At 39.8% G+C, this 15688-nt stretch overlaps 1 protein-coding gene and 1 long non-coding RNA gene across 2 annotated transcripts; one reads left to right on the forward strand and one right to left on the reverse strand.

The window, feature by feature from the left end:
• Positions 1-58: 58 nt before the first annotated feature.
• On the forward strand, positions 59-2386 carry batf3 (basic leucine zipper transcription factor, ATF-like 3). Its single transcript, XM_082505182.1, has 4 exons — positions 59-287; positions 632-736; positions 1711-1755; positions 1932-2386. The coding sequence occupies exons 1-4, from the start codon at positions 213-215 to the stop codon at positions 2073-2075; spliced, it is 369 nt and encodes a 122-aa protein (XP_082361308.1). The 5' UTR covers positions 59-212; the 3' UTR covers positions 2076-2386.
• A 94-nt stretch (positions 2387-2480) lies between these two features.
• On the reverse strand, positions 2481-13888 carry LOC309689041. The gene is made up of 3 exons (XR_014271234.1): positions 12882-13888; positions 6573-6652; positions 2481-4527 (listed from the first exon to the last, which is right to left on the reverse strand). It is a non-coding gene; the product is annotated as an uncharacterized lncRNA (long non-coding RNA).
• Positions 13889-15688: the final 1800 nt, after the last annotated feature.

A 15688-nucleotide genomic window follows, 5' to 3' on the forward strand; every position in this document is an offset into this window, starting at 1 on the left:
CATTAACTGTGCTCGCCACTTCTTTAAAAAAGGCAGCGAAATTGAAAAGTAAGCTGAAGTGAAACTCGAGCTAGTTTTCTACCCAGTGTGTTTGAACTTGACTGGACTCAGTGCCCAGCACACACACACACACACACCTATCAGTCTCCTGACAGAACCAGTGTTAAGAACACCGTCGTCTTTCCTTTTAGGTTTTGATTTTAAAGCCTGTGATGTCAGTCTCTGGTTTTTCATGCCAGTCTCAACAGAATAACATCAGCACCAACCAGCTCTGTGAAGGATGGGAGGTAAGAAAGATCACGTCATCGTGTTTTTTCTTAACATGTGTACATTTAGGTTTGTTTTTTTTACTGTTTACCTTCCTATTAATCCACGGGGAGGTCAAGGGTCAAGAGGTTTTAAAGATGGTTTAAAACATCATCTTGTGTATATAGGCTGATATCGCTATGGTCGCCCTCGGTGCTTCACATGGAGGTTGTGTGAGAAATAGGCAGATATGTGATGTAACGCTGCCAGTGTCCTCACATGAATCTGCACAAACAAACTCTGGTTAAGCAGTAAAAAACGAGACGTAAAATATCACAATTGTAGAACGTGTCAACGGATTATAGTGTTTGTTTGTTTGTGTCAGTGTTCGGAGGATGAGGGGCGGAGGATGAAGAGGAGAGAGAAGAACAGAGTTGCAGCTCAGAAGAGCCGCAAAAGACAAACTCAGAGAGCCGACCTGCTGCACGAGGTGGGTGAACGTATTTCTGCTGATCAGATTCTGATATATGCATTAAGTCGGTGTGTCAAACATATGGCACTTGGGCCCAAAGTGGCCCACCAAAAGGTCTATTTTTGGGCTCTTAACAGGTTTGCAAAATGTTGCAAATATTTTTTGCACTGTATTTTTTTCCTCCATGAAGGTTTATTTTGCAAGTCACTGAGAACAGATTGTGTCTTTGAGACTGGTTGTCTGAGACGTTAATTTCATCACAGCCAGATGACCGCCCGCTCACCTTTACAGACTTGTTACTGACCATAACACATCGGCTAAAGTGAGGTGGTTAAACCAACGACCATGCCAACACGTTTCTTTGATTTACAGCTGGAGTGTTTCTGGCTGGCTGTTTTGTTTCTCAAACTGTTTTAGGTTTTACTACAGTTCAGATCAAATTGGGCTGTATGTGGCTGATAAACTAGAGTGAGTATTTTGACAGGTCCTTTCTTGCTTGAAGCTGCTGGTTTAAAGCAAACTGTCAGTTGAAGAGCAAATTTACATGTGGACCACCGGGATAAAAATATGAAGTGAAATTGAGTTAATTAATATTACTTTTATAGCTTTTTTTTTTTAAATTTATTAATAAAAAAAAAAGTGATGCGTGTCTCCTGACTGTTTGTTGGCTTTTGAAATAGGGCAAGGAGAGTGCTCTCTGATTTCTCTGTCTCCATATTCTCAAATCCAGAGATGACTGAGTGCTTACAAGCTGGGACTGCAGCAATAAAAATCCCATTGTGCATTTATGCAATGAATGTGTGGCAGCCACATTTATGTGTCTATGCAAAAATCACATTTCCAAAGTTACAATCCCAATCAAAATACCCCAAAGATGAAATGTTCAGTCTAGCTTTTGTTTTCAAATAAATATTTTTTTTTATTCATATGAAAGCTTTTGTTTTTTAATGTAACATGTATTTCCCACATTGTTTCCCCCTCTTCACCTCCAGGCCTGTGAGCTGCTAGAGCAGAGGAACAGGAAGTTGAGGAGAGAGGTAAACACACTGCTAATTCTGTCTCTGTTCGTCTTTTATAGACAATTTTATTTTATACAAACAGCAGCAAGTCCTGTTTGTATGAAATGCATAAAACACAGCAGAAATGAAAGCAAATAGTTCTGGTGTACCTCCATTGCTTTTACACAGCAGTAACAGAGTGAATTCATCTCCAGGTGGATTCTCTGTCAGAGGAGCAGCACCTGCTGACCGAAGCTCTTAGAGCCCACGAGCCCTTCTGTCCCATCATGCACTGCTCCTTTGCCTCCTCCACCTCTTCCACCCTGCAGCCCGAGAACATGGCAGCCCGTTCTGTCTGAGGCAGGGAACAAAGTCTCTGAAGACGAGTTAAACTTCTGAATGTATCTGAGAGTTGGTGTCTCTGTAATGCTGCAGTGAACCTCTAGAGAGCGCTGTTCACCACGCTTACACACAGTGACGATGCAACAGGTTCGAGCTGCTGCTGATCTGAAATCCAGGTGAAGAGCGTCCTCTGGTGGTGCTGTTATAGAGCTGATCATGTTACTGAGAGCAGACCTGAGCTGCAGCAAATACGAAGCTATCAGTCGAAAAGTAACGTCAGTGTAATATTGTTATCTTTGTTGTGATCAGAATAAAATACTGACTCATTCGTATGTGGACATATGTTTAACAAAAAGGATCTGGTTATACATTTTCACTGTTCCTAAATGATGAAAGATGGGCCATTACTATTATCTCCTTCTTCTTCTCATAGAAGCTAGTCTGAAGCCTTTGCTCATAAAACAACATTAGTTTAATCAGGGATAGGGATTGAAAGAAATTACACATTAAGTAGCCACTTTATTAGGTACACCTCACTAGTACAAGACTGGACCCTATTTTAACCCACAGAGCTGCTATAATTCTTCATAGTGTAGCGTAGCTTCAGCGAGGTGCTGGAAAGTTGATGTGATAGCCTCACACAGGTCCTGCACATCCGTGATGAGAATCTCTTGTTTCATGACATTCCAAAGATGCTCTATTGGATTGACATCTGGTAACTGTGGACGTCATCCATGTATAGCGAACTCCCTGTCATGTTTTAGAAACCCGGTGGAGATGAGTTTTGTGACAGGGTGTGTTATCCTGCTAGATCGTGACACACCCTACTCATCAATAATCACTGCTCAGGCTTAAACATTGCTCATTTGGTACTAAGGGGCCCAAAGTGTGCTATGGAAATATCTCCAACACCAGCAGCAGCCTGAACTGCTGTTACAACGCTAGATGGATCCATGCTTTATGTTGTTTTCACCAAATACTGATTCTACAATACAATACCAGCCCAGTGAGCCAGTGTGAACGGTAGCCTCAGTTTCCCGTTCTTAGCTGACAGGAGTGGTAGCTGGTGTGGCCTTCTGCTGCTGGAGCACATTTGCTTCAAGATTGGACCTGTTGCGCATACAGATATTGCCTTCTTTGGTTGTAATGAGTAATTATTTGAGTTCCTGTTTCTTTCCTGTCTGCTCAAAGCAGTCTGCCATTCCCCTAAGACCTCTGACATCAACAAGGCATTTTTGCCCAGAGGACTGCATATTTTCTCTTGTTCAGACCATCCTCTGTGAACCTTAGAAATGGCCTTAGAAAAATCCCAGCAGATCAGCAGTTTCTGTAATGTCCAGACCAGCCTATCTGGCACTAACAACCATACTGAGTGCAATGTAGTGTAAATCAGATTTCTTTCCTCCTCCGATGCTTGGCTTGAACTTCAGCAGGTTTTTCTGACTGTGTCTACGTGGTGTGGCAATACAGTTTCCTAAAGCACAAGACATATTAAAAAACCCCGTTAATAACCTGTTTATTAACTTTAATTCAGAGACAGACAGTTTCTGTGAGAATGCTTCTTCCAGTAGCTGTTTCACTCTGCCAGTGATTAAAAAAAAGTCAAATCTTAAAACCAAATTTTATGATAATCCCTAAAGAAGCTGACACTGAAGTAAAATGTTCCTTTAGCATTATTTTGTGCTGCTATATGCTAATACGCCATGAGCCCTGGTTGAAAGAAAAGCACAGCAATGCACTTTATTTTGCACTTAAGAGACACATGAAATGTTAGCACGTCAAGTACTAAACCCACAGACCACACTTTGAATCAAAGCTTTGTTTTCTAATGCACGGTGGTGCAGCGGTTAGCACACCGTCTCCCCACAACATAAAGGTCCTGGTTTTAAATCTCCTGGTCACATGGGGCCTTTCTGTGTGGAGTTTCCATGTTCTTCCCATGCTTGCCTCTCAAAGTCCCACAGTGACACCACACCAAACAACGAGAACGTTAAAACTGCTCACCGTGAATTGTGTGTGTTTGTGTGGGTCAAAATCACAAAAGGTCAAGCTCACCAGACCTGCATGATGTATGAAAACTGCAAAATCTCTCAATTGTGTCACGGGCTAATTGCGAAGCTAATGCTCACCATCATCAGTTTAAGTAACAGAAACGTCTTTGAGGACATCACATCCTTTTACTTGAAGTCCTGAGGTCATTTTGAGCATATGAATAGAAATCTATAAGTTGGTAAATGCTACCAGTTCTCCATTTTGACCGCAACTGCATCAGAGTTTAAGACAGCACAGTACAGAGCCCACTTCAGTTTTCCTTCCTCCTTCCTTCCTTCCCCCTTCACATGAAGAGGTGAGTGGATCATTTCGACACAGAATATGATGAAGCAAACCACCAGAGACCAACCATTTCGTAGCAAAAGATTTCAGGGAAGCCAAACGGATGCTTTTCTTCCACAAACCTGCTGATGAATTCTTTGAAGACAAAAAGAAACAAAGTGAGAAGGTGAGCTGTTTTCAGCGTGTTAGAATTACAGCTGGCAGTAGGCGGCTCCATGGAAAATCAGTCAAAACAACATTAATGATGTCTACATAATGAATAAATTATAATAATATGTATTATTAAAGAGGTGTGATGAATAGTAGGTTTTAAACTTCTTTAAAACTTTAAATCTACTTAGATTCTGGATATTTTTTAACATTGGTGGAATTTTTTAAATAAACACTTAAAGAGATATGTCACTTCACAGCAAAAAGGTCCTGGTCAAATTCACATTTGGGCCTTTCTATGTGAAATTTGCATGTTCTCCCTCTTTCTGAGGAAGTTCTTTCCAAGTACTCCCACTTCCTCCCATAGTATGCTTTCACAGTTTCAGGATTCCCTGAAACTTTCCCTCTAAAATCCATCTAACCACATACAGGTCAAATTTGACCGGGAAAAGCCTCTTTGCACACTTTAAGAGAAGTCATTAATTTTCAGGTTAAAAGAATTTATGGTAGTGGGGATAGGCTGCAGCAGGTCAAATTTAACCCATACTCTATGTATAGTGGCAGAAATAATTATTTGATCCCACGTAAAACATGTTATAGTACTTAGTGGAGAAAACCTTGTTGGCAAAGCCAGCGATAAGATGTTTCCAGTAGTTGGCACTGAGGTATGCCTTCAGGACCCTAATGTGCTTCTTCTTTAACCACTCCTTTGTTGCCTTGGTGATATGTTTTGGGTCACTGTCATGCTGGAAAACATGTCCATGACCCATCTTCAGTGTTCTTGCTGAGGGAAGGAGGTTGTGGTCCAAGAATTTACGATACACGCCCCTGTCCATTGATCCCGGTGAAGTTCTGTACCTCTAAAAGATAAACAGCCCCAAAGCATAATGTTTTCACCTTCGTGCTTGGCTGCGGGGATGGTGCTCTTTGGGTCATTCTCACCTTGCGGGGCACTGCAAGACTTCAATCTATCAGATCATTAAAAAACTCCATGTAATTTTGGGCTGATCCCCCCCATTTCTGCATGCGTGGAGCTCCAGACCGAGGGTTATTTTATATCACACCAACAGCTAGCACCTTCTCACTTGCCTTCTTGCTGATGGTCATATTGTCAAATCGAGCCATGTGCGGATCGTCCCTGATGTCCTTTGACGCCTCCTCTGGTCTTGCCCATGGTGATAGACAGGTTGGAATGGAAGAAACTTACTCTGTGGACAGGTGTGCTTTGTACACATAACAAGTTTAGCTCATGAGTATCTGATTTACTGGTTGATTGACTGATTGGAATCTGTGTGTCACATGGGCACACTGCACCTGTGTGAACCAGAATTCTAGCTGTGTCGTAGGGGATCACACACTTATTTCACTAAATGACACAGAAATCAATTTATAACTTCGATGTAATGTGTTTTTTCCTGGAGTTTTGGTTGATATTTTCTCTTTTCATTAAAATAAAACTACCGTAAAAATGAGAGACTGGTCATTTCTGCCAAATTCAGTTGGGATCAAATAATTGCTTCCCCCAGCGTGAAGGTTAAAATATTCCACAAGTGGTTTTAAATTATTTCTAATGTTCATTTTATTGTCCATGTGTCTGAATACTTTGGAAAATGAGGAAGTTTTACCTTTTACAGCCTGAAGAAACGAATCATGTTAAGCTGTTGAATTTAAGAGAAAATATTTTGCAAGGATATTGGAAAAAAAAATTCTTAGGACCCAGAAAAAGCTGACCTACCGTACATCCACTCATTAATCTGCTGCAATGTAAACACCACTGGCCAAAAAACAGTACAAAATGTTTTCTAATGAAACACAGATCAACAGTTTCAGGGAAAAAAAAAACTTGGACAACTCCCAGTTGCCTTACTGTGCTGAACTCCACCCATCAAGGTCTCCAAGTTACACAAATTAAACCATATTTGGCCTGGCTTCTCCAGTTCCTCAGACATCCTCAGGAAACTGGCAGCACAGACTCTATGAAACTGAGCCAAGACCAACGTATAAGTGAACCATTCTCTAAAACAACTCACCTTGCACAATAAGTAAGGAAACGCTGCCCAGGCGGAAACGAATATGTCACTGACTTATTCAGAGGAATCCAGTAGGCAGCCTGCTGAGACAGATAATTAAGCTACAAATATATGTTCAATCACACAGAACAAAGATAAAGGCATTCAGGCACCTACACAGCTGTGAAGTAACACCACACACACAAATATCCACAGAGTTCTGCTGAAATTCTGATACAATCTTTCATTCTGTGTACAGATAAAGAATGATGAGAACAGGGCTGTAGGAAATGTTTTAGAAATGCTGAGATCATAAATCAGATGAAATTCCACAGTAAAATTTCCGTTTTTCAGGAAACGTATACTGTAATGGAAAAGTTTATCCAGTGACAGAGGTGACCAATATTAAATTGCAAACAAACTCTGCATGGGAATGGGATCAAGTGTTTGTTTTAAAGGAGGACATTTACTCAGGAGAGTACAGTTTGAGTCCCATTGTTGCCTTTTAGCTTGACAATGTTTAGACAGTATGATGTTGTACAGTATCCCCACACTAAACTTTTCAAATTCTACCAAATTTATAGCTGTTTGTTTGTATTTGTTAAAGTCCATGTTTTTTAGCCTAGGCGTTGTTATATTTTAAATCAAGTCTCTCACAGACTACAGTTTATTTCCCTTTGTGTTGGTATCCTGCTACAAACTGTGATTGGTTATTCTTGGGACAGCCGTGACCTGATTAACTGATTTTAAAAGATCGAAGTGGCTTCACAAAGAACGACATGATAAAAAAAACAGGAAACCTTCATGGTTAAAAGGTGAAGCCAGTGCAGAAATGCCAAAACTGCAGTTCCAATGGTCACATGAGGCTGTCTCCAAAAGTGAGTCAGTCACCATAGTCTCTCATGTTAAAATGTCCATCTTCAGCTGTGAAACAAACATATCTACAGTGTTTCTATAACTATATGCAATACACTAGGATGTTCGGGCTTGCCAGAAAAAAAGCATTGTTGCTGATTACTGACTACTAAGCTTTACTTTTGACAACACAAGTCTTTGAATTATATGAATTGACTGATTTTTAATTATCTGACATATAATTTGGCTCTTTGTGAATGAAAGTCTATTTGGAAAGCTTGCACTTCAGTTTTGTGGGTGAAATGAAAGTTCTTTATTATGTGTCTCTGTGAGCTGCACTCATAAAATAGATGATTATGATACTAAATTACAGCACTACCGTATTTTCCGTACCATAAGGCACAGTGCACCTTATAATCCGGTGCACCTTATGTATGAATTCTGGTTATACTTACTGTCCTCAAACCAATTTTATGTGGTACGCGGCATTCAAAAAAATGTTTTAGTACGACTTTGGTAAGCTACAAAGCTGCACTGCTTGATGGATTGTCAGAGTAGTCAGGAGCCTCGCAGAGTAATCTGGGTCCAAAACTCCGTCTGTTTCAGGTCCCAAATTCAAAAGAACACTGCGGCATCACTGAGAGTTAAAAACTGTCTAAATTGTTTCTAAATTCTTTCTTTAATAAAATGATCAGCGTTGCTGCTTTACCAGGTGTAACAATTAAGTTTCACATCCAGGCAACCACGAAAACAGAATTTATTACATTTAACGGAGTTCACAGTTAGCAGGAAGTTAGCTCGCTAGTTTCCACGTAAACATGATATACTATGTTCTGACTGAGAGATTTCTGAAATAATTAAAACTTACAGCTCTGCTATCACTTTCAACATAAATGAAGACAGATAACTAAACAGCAGTTACTTTTGTAGGGCTGCTGAAGTTGGACTAGCTGGTATATAATGATGTGCCATGTGATCGCTAGCGGCACAGCTATGTTAGCACAACATAAACACAGTGAAGCTGGAAGATGAATGCGTTTTTTCCACTAGGGTGGAAACCCAAGGGTTCCCGATGGTTAGGGACAAATGCAATCGCATGGCAGGATGCTATAAACGGACCAAACTTCAGTCAGGAGAACAACTGAGGTAATGTATCCACAATACGAGGTTAGTCATTCATATACTGCAACAACACGGGAACAGAGCAGCTGCGAAAGAATTCAACATTAATAATAATAATAATGGATTGGATTTATATAGCGCTTTTCAAGGCACCCAAAGCGCTTTACAATACCACTATTCATTCACTCTCGCATTCACACACTGGTGGAGGCAAGCTACGGTTGTAGCCACAGCTGCCCTGGGGCAGACTGACAGAAGCGAGGCTGCCATATCGCGCCATCGGCCCCTCTGGCCATTAATGAATCAATGGTACGGATGTACGGATGTGAAAACAGACGTGTTCATCAATAGTGCGCCTTAAAATCTTGTGCGCCTCATGGTCCGAAAAATTCAGTAAGCTAATGGGTGACCTCAGTGACCATAGCTCAAAAGTTCCTAGGCGAATTATAAAATGTATTCATAAATGTTAATGAGATCAAATTAAATCAAATTACAACTTCTCTGTCTTTTTTAAAGTCGACTTACACCATAACGTTTCTAGCAATTACTCAGTTGCATAATTCAGGGATAGAAAGGGAGATCATGAACATATTATAAATTTAAAATGATTTATTTTATCAGTTTATTGGTGACCATCTATTTAATAAAGCTTTCACTAGATTTATTATGAGACATTAAAATAAAGTGCTAACTTGCTGAGTGGTGGGGTGCATGAAATAGCATTGGAGTAATTCCAGTTTCCTTTAGAAACTTCTCAAAAACTGATGGAAAGCTGAGGGAAAATAGAAATATAAAATAAAAAAAATAAAAAATGTTATCTCACACACAGACACAATGCACCCACATACTGACATAAAAATTCCATTCACCTCCAACGCATCTACACAGACACACACACACACACACACACTTCTGCTGAAATATGAACTGCATTCTCAGTAAGTTCCCTAGAAGAGTAGTGGTTGTGCCAATGGACAGATCATCTGTTTCTGCAGTAGTTTAAGTGTCTAAGGTTTTGGTCTGCAACTCACAAATAGATTTAATTTAGTGCAAGCAGCACTAAATAATTATAAACACTTTGAAAGCTTTTTGAATGCCTTTTTCATCACACAGTTCACTCAAATCCTCTTTTAACTCTGGAATTATAAGTGAGGGCTTGTTTTGCTGCTTCTAGCAACGTGTTTACAAAGCCAAAGCAAAATGGTGTCTCTGTCTTTGCACTGGAACCTCTTGCACTTTAATGCAATGTTAACCTTCCACGTAAAGGCCATCACAGACAGGTGCCCTCATTTTTTATATGCGGTATTTCCATTTTTTTTTTTTTTTTTTTACAGGTCTGATGCTGGACGTCATTGACACCATGAGAAACCATGCTTCCTGTAACTACCTGAGCAACTACAGTGGATTCATGTGCCGTTGAGCACAAAAGAGTCTTTCCCAATTTTTTCCAGGAAGGTTATACCATTCGTTCCAATGTTATTTAGAGAGATAGCAAATTAAAAACAATACATCCTACAACCAGTCATGTAATGTAATAGCCACATGTCCCTTCAGGCATCATCTTTTTGAACACCACAGTCAAACTGTATATTGTAATACTACTGCTTTTAGAGGTAAACTTTATTGGATTTCAGTAGTTTTTTGGTTTTTAAACTGTTCCCAGCGCATTCGCCCACAACTTGACTTGGTCCCCTCACAAATAAATAAGGTCAGGTCGAGTTGATTTGACACATCTCGGAAATTAAAGCTACATGCCTGCAATGTTAAATTAGCCTTGGGGTGAAGACTGAAACAAACATGTGAACAATCCACCCTGTAGCTGTTTGTTTACTGTTTGTTTAGAACCCACCCACCACTTTAATCACACTCTAGATCTTGTTTTAACATATGGCATAGAAACTGAACATTTAACAGTGTTTCCTGAAAACCCTCTCCTGTCTGATCATTTCCTGATAACATTTACATTTACAATAATTGATTACACAGCAGTGGAGAGTAGACTTTATCAAAGTAGATGTCTTTCTGAAAGCGCTGTAACTAAGTTTAAGAATATAATCCACCCACTGTTATCATCTTCAATGCCCTGTACCAACACAGAGCAGAGCAGCTATCTGAACGCTACCCCAACAGAGGTCGATTATCTTGTTAATAATTTCACCTCCTCACTACGTACGACTCTGGATACTGTAGCTCCTGTGAAAACTAAGGTCTCTAATCAGAAGTATCTGACTCCGTGGTATAATTCTCAAACACGTACCCTAAAGCAGATGACTCGTAAGCTGGAGAGGAAATGGCGTGTCACAAATTTAGAGGATCATCATTTAGCCTGGAGAAATAGTTTGCTGCTTTATAAGAAAGCCCTCCGCAAAGCCAGAACATCTTACTATTCATCACTGATTGAAGAAAATAAGAACAACCCCAGGTTTCTCTTCAGCACTGTAGCCAGGCTGACAAAAAGTCAGAGCTCTTTTGAGCCAACCATCCCTTTAACGTTAACTAGTAATGACTTCATGAACTTCTTCACAAATAAAATTTTTATCATTAGAGAAAAAATTACCAGTAATCATCCCACAGATGTAATATTATCTACAGCTACTCTTAGTACCATTGATGTTAAGTTAGACTCTTTTTCTCTAATTGATCTTTCTGAGTTAACTTCAATAATTACTTCCTCCAAACCTTCAACGTGTCTTTTAGACCCCATTCCTACAAAACTGCTCAAAGAAGTCCTGCCATTAATTAATGCTTCAATCTTAAATATGATCAACCTATCTCTAATAATCGGCTATGTACCACAGGCCTTCAAGCTGGCTGTAGTTAAACCTTTACTCAAAAAGCCATCTCTAGACCCAGCAGTCTTAGCTAATTATAGGCCAATCTCCAACCTTCCTTTCATATCAAAAATCCTTGAAAGAGTAGTTGTCAAACAGCTAACAGATCATCTGCAGAGGAATGGTTTATTTGAAGAGTTTCAGTCAGGTTTCAGAGCTCATGACAGCACAGAAACAGCTTTAGTGAAGGTTACAAATGATCTTCTTATGGCCTCTGACAGTGGACTCATCTCTGTGCTTGTCCTGCTAGACCTTAGTGCAGCATTCGATACTGTTGACCATAATATCCTATTAGAGCGATTAGAACATGCTGTAGGTATTACAGGTACTGCACTGCAGTGGTTTGTATCATATCTATCTAATAGACTCCAATTTGTGTATGTAAATGGAGAGTCCTCTTCACACACTGAGGTTAATTATGGAGTTCCACAGGGTTCAGTGCTAGGACCAATTCTGTTTACATTATACATGCTTCCCTTAGGCAGCATCATTAGAAGACATAGCATACATTTTCACTGCTATGCCGATGACACCCAGCTCTATCTGTCCATGAAGCCAGATAGCACACACCAATTAGTTAGACTGCAGGAATGTCTTAAAGACATAAAGACCTGGATGGCCGCTAACTTTCTGCTTCTTAATTCAGATAAAACTGAGGTTATTGTACTCGGCCCTGAAAATCTTAGAAATATGGTATCTAACCAGATTCTTACTCTGGATGGCATTACCTTGGCCTCCAGTAACGCGGTGAGGAACCTTGGAGTCATTTTTGACCAGGACATGTCCTTCAACGCACATATTAAACAAATATGTAAGACTGCTTTCTTCCATTTGCGCAACATCTCTAAAATGAGAAATATCCTGTCTCAGAGTGACGCTGAAAAACTAGTTCATGCATTTATTACTTCCAGGCTGGACTACTGTAACTCATTATTATCAGGATGTCCAAAAAACTCGCTGAAAAGCCTTCAACTAATCCAAAATGCTGCAGCAAGAGTCCTGACAGGGACTAGAAAGAGAGAGCATATTTCTCCTGTTTTGGCTTCCCTTCATTGGCTTCCTGTTAAATCCAGAATTGAATTCAAAATCCTGCTCCTCACATACAAGGTCTTAAATAATCAGGCCCCATCTTATCTTAATGACCTTGTAGTACCATATCACCCTATTAGAGCACTTCGCTCTCGCTCTGCAGGCCTACTTGTTGTTCCTAGAGTATTTAAAAGTAGAATGGGAGGGAGAGCCTTCAGTTTTCAGGCCCCTCTTCTGTGGAACCAGCTTCCAGTTTGGATTCGGGAGACAGACACTATCTCTACTTTCAAGATTAGGCTTAAAACTTTCCTTTTTGCTAAAGCATATAGTTAGGGCTGGACCAGGTGATCCTGAATCCTCCCTTAGTTATGCTGCAATAGACTTAGGCTGCCGGGGGATTCCCATGATGCATTGAGTTTTTCCTTTCCAGTCACCTTTCTCACTCACTATGTATTAACAGACCTCTCTGCATTGAATCATATCTGTTATTAACCTCTGTCTCTCTTCCACAGCATGTCTTTTATCCTGTCTTCCTTCTCTCACCCCAACCGGTCGCAGCAGATGGCCGCCCCTCCCTGAGCCTGGTTCTGCCGGAGGTTTCTTCCTGTTAAAAGGGAGTGCTTGCTCATAGGGGGTCATATGATTGTTGGGCTTTTCTCTGTATCTATGAAGCGCCTTGAGGCGACTTTTGTTGTGATTTGGTGCTATATAAATAAAATTGAATTGAATTGAATTGAATTACTAGGAACAGGAATGTAGAACCACCCTTCGTAACAAGAATCTGAGTAAGTAAGTGATACATTTCTGTGTAATTTTATCTTATTATTTCATCTGTGTAATTTCATATCTTTATCTCTTACATTTCAGTGGGGGGGGGGGGGGGGGGATTTTGGCCCTCCCTTCTTGATAATATTGCGTCAGTTCATTGAGGACTACAGGCATTTATTTGTACGCGGCATTTCAATCAGTTCAAGATGTGGACTTTGCCTGGGCCATTGCCAAATCAGACCGTTTATCTACACTCTCCTTCTGTATTTTGACAAATAAAGAGATAATGACACAGGTTGTAATTTTTAAAACCTCATAATGACCAATATTTTTTGTGCTGTTAAATCAAACCTTATAAGAGGATGTGCTGTGTTTTTACCACAAAATACAAAATACACAATCAAAGCTGTTGAAACTGGTTTTGACACCAGGGTGACTATATTAATTAAATCAAATGTTTTGACAGGATACTCCTACATTAATAATGCAATACATTCCAGTGTTACCAAATCATTTCCCAGATGTTAGCGGATACTTACCCAGACAGATTCTTTGAAAAATGGAGCCCTTTGGATGCCAGATTTTCCTCATATTTCACACTCATCTTTCTCGTATTCTGTTAATGCGTCAGTAGCTAAGTAAGCAGCTGTGATGATTAGAACAGCGAATGCACTGAATGTAGTTTCGTTAACCGTGAACTGCTCCCTTAATGACCTTTTAGTCTTCATTGGACCTTTTGACCACACAGGGTGACATTGGTTAGAGATTATGACACTGCTGTTTCATCAGTTGTCTTTCCTCTGTTTGTCACTGAATTGCCTCAGTTTCCCTCTCATTTAAGCAAGTGACCAACCATCCTTCCTCTCCATTACAACCCCCCTTCTTCCTGCCTGTGTGTACTTTGGCTCCATATTAGCCAACAACTCATGGGACACACTCAAGACAAACAACCAGCAGTTGAGACCACAGGCAGCAATACGTGTTTGCCAGTGAAACAACCAACTATGATCAAACATAGAGGTAGAAACTGAGTTCGCCCTCTGGAATGACTTAACATGATGTCACCTTTTGACCCCAAAAAGACCCAAGGATAAACTGTCCTCTGATTTCGCAGCACTCAGGGTGTGTCAAAGCATGCACTTCCCACTTCTACTTCCGCTTGAAATTTGAGAAACAAAGTTACTTTTTAAAAAGAAAAAAAAATAATTTAAAGAGAAACAACCCATAAAGGATGTTAATTTGTGTTTCAGTTATTTTTGAGTTAAGTTAAGTTACAGATTGATTGCTGTTGAAAATATAAAACTTTATTTCAGCAGCTTATTTTTTTTAACTTAATTATTTATTATTAATGAATTCAAAATGACATTAAACTGAGCAATGAAGCAGAACAGTTCTCATCAGGTTGAAAACATCAGCCATTTTCACTTCTTGTAAATAAACTTTTATTCATAGACTAATGTTCAAACAAACTATAATGATTACAGAAGGAAAATATTCTTAAATCTCCAGCATCATTGGTGTCTGACATTTCCTAAAACATGGCCAAACATCACTGTAATCAACAGGTCGCAGGCACTATAGAGCAATGAACTTTAGGATTGGTAGAGGAGGGGAAGTACAAATTCAAACAAACTGATTATTATGTCACATAGTGTCAAATGAATTGAAACAGAGCCAGGGACAAGTAGTTGTCTATTTTTAAAGTCTGTTTAGAATCAGGCTGAAGAACGGACGCACAATTTTTTCGTAACTTGTCTCAGAGCACAACTCGGACCCAAACAGATGTGTGCATGCTTATAAAACCATAACACTTATGTAAGCCACCCTGCCCTTAATGGTGTTGCCATTAAACTTGTCCCAACAACTTTGTTGACCTGCCAAAAGTAAACATTCCTGCATGGCAACAAGCAACATAAAAACTCAACTTAAAAGTTATGGGCCAGAAATAATGTTATCTGCCACATATTATGCCCTTACACTATAACAGTTTAGCAATGTTTGTTAATTTTGTGATTGTGTGCAATGAGATTGCGGGGCGATCGTGGCTCAAGAGTTGGGAGTTCACCTTAGTTACCATTACTAACACTTTAATGAGTTTGAAAACTATTGTCATATCAGTGCATAACGACACTCCCCATGCCTGCATACTGTGAAGTAGTGCAATCTTAGTTCCTTTTTAACGAGCGCACAAAAAGATTGACCAAATAGTTGGAACTGTTTTTTTTCTCAAAAGCAAAGGAGAAATCCCATTTGCATTACAAACGCCTTCATGTGAGATGCTGTTCTGCTGATGTATCTCCTCCTGACATTCCCACTGAACCTGTTAATTACAGCCTGCAGCTGAAGAACGCTGAACCTTGGCTCACCTCTGAAAAGATCCCATACACAGTTTTGAACTTTTTATTGTAGTTTTTTATGACACAGGAGTATACCTTAAGCCAATCTGAAGTCATCTCTTTACAAGATGATAATAATGAAACTAAGGTGTTTATACAGATGTGATAAATTGGTCACAGTCCCGTTGTTGTTCAT

Source organism: Aulonocara stuartgranti, assembly GCF_965226115.1.
Source record: "Aulonocara stuartgranti genome assembly, chromosome: 15".
Classification (NCBI taxonomy): domain Eukaryota; kingdom Metazoa; phylum Chordata; class Actinopteri; order Cichliformes; family Cichlidae; genus Aulonocara; species Aulonocara stuartgranti.